Consider the following 7,244-nt stretch of genomic DNA (forward strand, 5'->3'; position numbering starts at 1 on the left):
GCTTTGCACTTGCAAAGCAGGCACTTAGATTGCTATGCTGTGCCCCCAGCCCTACATTTCTTTTCTTTTTTTTAATTGATACAGGGTCTCATTATGCAGCTTGGACTCGTAGTACTTGCACGAGGTGCCCAGGGTTCTGAGGCTCACGGGATGCAGTACCGGGGATTGAAGTTAGGACCTTGAGCTTGCCAGGCAGGTGTTTAGACTGCCAAGCTATTTCGCCAGCCCTAAATTTCTATGTTTAGTGCCAGAGACAACTACAACGTTAGCATTTTTAAATCATTTTTTAGATTTCTAGAATGAGCATAAGTTACATATTTCACTGTTCATAGAAAAATAACATTGTGCTAAGCAGGTCTTGTCTTTGAGAGATTTAACCATAAGGTTATAATATGTGTTTGACTATAAAACATTTAATGTAATTGTGAGTATTAAAAACTTGTATCAAATTATAACATTTTGTTTTTTATTTTTTTATTTTTTTTGGCAGAACCAGGGATTGAACTCGGGCCCTTGCGCTTGCCAGGGAAGCGCTTATACCACTGAGCCATCTCCCGGGCCCCAAATTATAACATTTTAATGTGCTAACAAATGCAAGATCCCAGAATTTGAATGGGAAGGATTGTTGGAGATGATGTAGCCAAACACGCTTTTTACAAAAGACAGGATTTGTGACCTGCCTAAGATTATTCATGGTATATTATACACCCATGGTTATTACGGTACAAAGCCCAAGTCACAGAGATGAGGGTGTAGCTCAGCTGTAGAGCATGTATATATGGTTAGCATGCAAGAGGCCTTGAAGGGCCAGCAAGATAGCTGAGTGGACTAAGCACCTGCATGGCAAGTGCAGGGACTGGGGGGTTGATCTCTGGCACCATTTGCCACGCTGGCCCAGCCCATGGGCGTGCTGAACTGGCCATGGAGACCGGGCATAGTGGTGCACACCTGGGGAGGCTGAAAACAGGATCACTACGAGTCCAAGCTGCATAGAGAAACCCTGTATCAAATACATAAAAAAAAAAAGGAAATCAGAGGTCTTGAGTTTGATCTTCAGCATCAGAAAACCCCAGAATTACCTGCTAGATTAGAAATGTTAAGTGTCCTATTAATTCCTTAAGAACATAGAATTGGTAGCAGCTTATCTTGTTCACTGTCATCTCACAAATATCTGTATGGAAAAACGAGCCACAGTTTTGTTTTCTAAATGTAGACATTACTTGGGAAAGTTTTTGTGTCAAATTCCTGCATCATTTACAGAAATTACTGCTAAAGACAGGACTCTCATCTAAATTTATAGCAGACTTTAGAATAAAGATGTTTATTACTCCTATACAGATGACCACCTTATCAAATATATGAGATTAGTTGAATTTAATAGACAGCTAGTGCCTAATCCTAAAGGATTAAGTGTAAATAGTTTAATATATGACACATTTTTATGTCTCTAATCAGATTTCTTTTTCATTGGTTAGAATTAATTTGAGGCTATGTACAATAAAAAGCAGGTAAAAGTTTTATAAATTGCGTTGGAGTTACAGCTCAGTGGCAGAACACTTGACCAGCACCTGTGGCCCTGGGTTCCGGCCCCAATCCTGAAGTAAACAGTTTTTTTTTTAAAGTAATTTTTTATAAAAAGTTTTATAATCCTCCCAAAAATAATAATGTGATTCTACTTTACTTTTTTTTTTTTTAATTTAACTATTTCCATTCTCCCTTCAGGCCATTTATTTCCCAGAAAATCCATTTTCCTGACTTTTCTACCAGAGACATACATAGGAATTATGTTGATTGTGTACGATGGTTAGGCGATTTGATACTTTCAAAGGTATGGAAAAAATGCACTTAAGCTGTATTTCCTGTGTCTGTATTTACATGTATTTAGATGCCTGCTCATGTTTGTTGTAACTGCAGAGAGCAAGGATTTACTTGTTAAAATAAATAGCAGATAGGAAATAGCCTTTTAAAAAAGCCTTCTATTCTAGTAGGCTTGAAAATTTAGGCATGATAGAGTGTGCCTAAGGAGAGTCACATGGGGAGAAGACACTCTCTCAGGCTTTCACAGAGAGCACATTGGCCAAGCAATGGCCGTGACTCATCCACATGGCTGACACTGATAAAGGTTCTACAATCTGAGGTACAGGATCTCAGGATAAATCCTGAGGGCATTTCACTGACCTTCTCAGACCAAAAAGCTACAACTCTTGTTGCACAGGTCCTGCTTTACCTTGGTCTTAACCATCCAGTAGAAAAGTATGAAGACGAAATATAGGAAGTAAAGCCATGCTGTTAAGTTGAGCTGTGGGGGACTCAGGTCAACAATTTCTGACATTGCCAGTTAAACAGAAGACCCAATGCTATTATGGGCTACTGGACTCTTTTAGAATATTTTGCTGAGTTTACACACCTATAGTATTCAACAACGGAACTTAAAAAAATTAGGATATAACTATGAATGTCCATTTTGTATCTGTGTATTCAAAGTGGTTGGGATAGATATATAGTTGCATTCTCTTAATGAATAGAATGATTTGTTCTAATGGTGTTTGTAAGTAGGACCACAAGTCTGCATCTTGTACAGCAATTAACCACTAAGAAGAATACATGCAGTGTATTATTTGTTGAAACTGTACTTTCGATTTGATTTGAAACTGTCTCATTGCTATATGTATGTGTATCAATAAAACTTTGAAAAGAAAAAAAAAATTTAGGCATGAAACATACCCATCAATTATATCTCATTGTGCTCCAGTGAGAAGAAAACTGTAGCTTAAGGAGGTGATGCCACCCTCTATATTCGATGTTGCAAAGTAGCGAGTAAAGTCAACACGCTTTTTTGGTATGTTTGTGTCTGCTTCAATGAAATTTTGTTCACATGAACAGATGGCTGGAGTGAGCAGGCTTATGTACTATTTGCCGACCCATCTAGCATGTTGGTGGGTGCAGGTAGGCAGCCTTCCATAGCTGTGGGGTCTGATCCTCGGATTCAAGCAACCATTGGTCAGAAATGTTTTTTAAAAAATTGTAACTGTACTGAACATGTACAGACTTCTTTCTGTCACTGTACAACCAATACAGTAGAACACCTGTTTTCGTAGTATTTACATTACCTTAGGTGCAATAAGTCATCTAGAAATGATTTAGAGTATGGGAGGACATGCATAGGTTTATGTGAACACTGTACCATTTTTTATGAAGGACTTGAGCATTCGTAAATTTTGGTATGAGAAGGGTGGTTCTGGAACCAGTTCCTTACAGATGTGCAGAAGGACAATATATGTATAATTTTTTTAAGTAATTTAGAGAAGTTGGTGATTTTACTTGAACATTAAGGATTGTTATATATGGAAAAATTGCCGTCTGGTTTCTGTTCTTGATGTGATTTCAGGACACTTGATGTTTCCTTGGACAGAACCTAATTTACTTCCTTGTAGTTACAGTTTTACTGTTTTTGTTTTTTTGAATCTTGAGATAGACTCATAGAAGTATTGGAGACAGTGTAGAGATTCAGTAGGACTTTCACTCAGTTTGCCTCCATGGTTGTGTCTTCCATAACTATAACATAATATCCAATCCAGGAAATTGACATTGGGATAAGGTGTGCATATAGTTCCTGGCTATTTCTTGTGAATTTTGTTATTTCAAGAAAGTTATAGTGGGGACCTTTTAAGGTTATTTTCACTCAGTACGATGCTTTGGAGATCTATCCAGCTTGCTTGTATCAGTAGTTCTTTTTATTGCTGACATGGCTATACTATCACAGTGTATGTATGTATGTATGTATTTATTTATTTATTTATTTATTTATTTTTGGCGGAACTGGGGATTGAACTCAGGCCCTTGCGCTTGCCAGGGAAGCGCTCATTCTACTGAGCAATCTCCTCAGCTTATCACAGTGTATTTAGCCATCTATTATAAGCCATTTTGGTTGTTTCTAGCTTTGGACTTCTATAAAAAAGCTACTAAGGGCCTGCCAGGTAGTTCAGCGGACTAAAGCGCCTGTTTAGGCAGAGCCCAGCGGACAGGGTTTGATCCCCCTTGTGCCCACCCCGGGGGCACATTGAGATGGTGATGGAGACTGGGCGTGGTAGTGCAAGTCTATAATCCCAGCACTTGGGAGGCTAAAAACAGGAGGATCACTACAAGTCCAATCTCCGTGGAGAGACCCTGTTCTACATACATTAAAAAAAAAAAAATCTATTAATGAGCAGTTACATACATGGATTTTGTTGTTTGGTTTTTGCAGTTCCAGGGATCAAACTTGGGACCTTGTGCATGCCAGGCAGTAACTTTAGCCGCAGAGCTATATGCTCAGCCCTGACATGTATGGTTTTGCATGGACTTACTCTCATTTCTCTGGGGTAAATGCGTAGCAGGGCAATTGCTGGATCATGGTTAAGTTTGTTTCATTTAAGAACTGCCAACCTATCCAGTGATTGCGCCATTTTACCTTCTCAACAGCAGCATATGAGAGCTTCAGTGTCTGAATCTTTCTTGCTATCTGGTACTGTCATTATTTTTATTTTTTAAGATTTATACAGGGTCTTGCTTCGTAGTTGGACTCGTAGTGATCCTCCAGTCTCAGCCTTTCCAGTGCTGGGATCATAAACATGTGCCACCACACCTGGTTTCTGTGGCCTGCGCATTGACATGGCATTTGGTACTAGGGATCGAACCTGGGTCCTTGCACTTGCCAGGCAGGCACTTAGACTATGGCTGTGCTATCTTCCCAGCTGGAAAATGGATTTATTCTACTTTTTCTTGGTACCCAGAATTGAACTCAGGGTCTCATGATTGCCAGGCAGGCATACTGTGCCCTGAGCTACATTTTGGCTGTACTTTATTCTTCTTTTCGAAAATTGTTTTTAACTTATTTAGTTCCTTTACCTTTCCATATAAGTTTTAGAAAAAGATACAGACTTAAAAAAAATCTAGCTGGGATGTTTTTGAGGGAAGGCAGTTTCTGATTAGAATTTTACCCTGTATATAATTTTGAGGAGCATTAATATCTTTATACTGAGTTTTTCTCTTTTTTTTTTTTTTTTGGTGGAACTAGGGATTGCACTCAGGTCCTTGCATTTGTCAGGGAAGTGCTTATTCCACTGAGCCATCTCCCCGGCCCTATACTGAGTTTTCTAATCCACAAATGTGGTATGTCTTTTCATATATTTAGTTCTTTGGGTTTTTTTTATTATTAGCATTTTACAATTTATAAACACTCCTTTGCTTTGTGAAATTTACAATTAAGCATTTTTGAGCTAATATAATTGCATTTTTTTAAAGTCTACATGAACATAGCTAGTACATAGAAATTAATTCCTTGCATATTGATCTTTAAAAAAATTTATTTGTTTATTTATTTATTTATTTATTTTTTGTGTGTGTGTGTGTGGCCAGCTTAGCCCACCAGGGGGCGGGGCTGGCTGGCCTGTGGTGCTGGGGGATTGAACTGCGCCCTGTGCTTTGCTTGGCTTAGCTTGTTCTAAGTAGGTGCTTTAGACCACTGAGCCATCTCACCAGCCCCGCATATTGATCTTAAAATCCTACAACCCAAAGGGCTCATTCTAGAAGATGCTTTTGTTTTTTTCTTTTTTTAATTACTTGAGATTTTATATGTAGATCATTGTGCCATCTGGTAGTAAGGATGATTTTATTTCTTCCTTTCGGATTTGTATGTTTTTCATTTCTTATTGCACTGGTAACAGCATTATGTTGGTTCAGTGTTGAATAATAGTGTTAGGAGTGGAGGTGTTTAATTTTTCACAACTACATATGTTAGTGATATATACCTTTGTAGATATTCTCTGGCAGGTTGAGGAAGTTGAACATTGTCTACCCTTCCTAAATTTTTGAGAGTTTTTCATGAATGGATGTATTTGTCAAAGCTTTTTCCTTATCAATTAAAGTAACCAAGTTTGTTTTTTCTTCTTAATGTGCTTTTATATTGGTTTGTATTGAATACTGATCTTTTTTGTATCCCTTGAATAAAATCTACTTGGTTGTGCACTATAAGTCCTTTTATATGTTATAAAATTCTATTTGCTGGCAACGTTTTGTTAAGTATTTTTATAGCCCATTTATAAAGTATGATCCTGGGTTGAAGTCTTTTTTTTCCGGTACTGTTTTTGTCTTGATTTTTATGTTGATATCACTGGCTTTATAAAATTAGTTGGCAAGGGTTCTGTGTCTTGTTTTCTGGATGAGATTGTGTAAAGTTTGAATTTCTTAAATGGTTGGTAGAATTTTCTAGTTAAACTCTTTGAGCCTCAAAATATTTGTGGGAGATGTTTTGAATTATGAATTAAATTCCCATATAGTTACAGGTTTACTTGAATTAACTACTTCATTTTGGGTGAATTGTGACACTTGGTGCTGTTTGAAGAATTGGGCCTTTCCATTAAGGTAAAATTCATGTAGCAGTTGTTTGTAGTGTTCTCTTTTGGTATCTTAGAGTGTCTGTGGGATTTATAGAGATAACTCGTTTCATTGTTGAAGCTGGTAGTTCGCTTTTTGAGATTCTTGGCTACTGGCCTATCAGTTTTATTGATTTTATTTTTAAGGAACCAACTTTTAAGGACCAGTTTTTAGATGTAAATTGGTTTTTTTCTTTCAATTTTATTGCTGTCTCCTTTGATATGGTTTATTCTCAGTATTTATAAGCTTTTAAAAATAGAGCTTTAGATTGTCGAGATCCTTTTAAATTTTTGGAGAATGTGTTATTTTTCATTGGAAATTATATTTTGCTACTGAATGCAGTATGGCATAAATGAAAGATACTGTTGGTTAAAGGTGGTGTTGAATTTTTCCTGTGTCGTTGATTTTCTGACTGTCAGTTACTGAGAAACAATAAATCTCCCAACTATATTTGCAGCTTTTTTTTACATGCTGATAGTTCTCTTACATGTTTTGTAGTTCCATTGCTGGACATAGAATATTACTGTGTGTTGGCTGCTTGACCCAAGATGTATCATCTTTTAATCTTTTCTCAACCTTTTTCTAGATTTTGGGGTTTTTTTGAGACAAGGTCTCAAACTCTTGGTCATCCTGCCTCAGCCTCCCAGTTGCTGGGAGTATAGGCAAGTTCTATCATGCCTGAATTCTCAACCTTTTACTTTAAAAATCTATGTACATGTTATATTTATGTAAGTTTCTTGTATACAGCATATTGTTGGATTTTGTTTCCTAATCCACTGTGCCAGTCTATTTCTCTTAATTGGTGAATTGAGTCCATTTACATTGATGGG

The 7,244-nt window shown here is 37.2% G+C and overlaps 1 protein-coding gene across 5 annotated transcripts in view; it reads left to right on the forward strand.

The window, feature by feature from the left end:
- Eed (embryonic ectoderm development) overlaps nucleotides 1-7,244 on the forward strand; it is a 40,316-nt gene that overhangs the window by 24,556 nt on the left and 8,516 nt on the right. For all 5 annotated transcript variants that reach the window (XM_004632569.3, XM_004632568.3, XM_023716721.1 and 2 more), the window contains one exon: nucleotides 1,723-1,828. In XM_004632569.3, coding sequence (XP_004632626.1) covers nucleotides 1,723-1,828 — 106 coding nt within the window. The remainder of the gene's footprint in view (nucleotides 1-1,722; nucleotides 1,829-7,244) is intronic.

The sequence above is a fragment of the Octodon degus genome, unplaced genomic scaffold (assembly GCF_000260255.1).
Source record: "Octodon degus isolate 3935 unplaced genomic scaffold, OctDeg1.0 scaffold00049, whole genome shotgun sequence".
NCBI lineage: Eukaryota > Metazoa > Chordata > Mammalia > Rodentia > Octodontidae > Octodon > Octodon degus.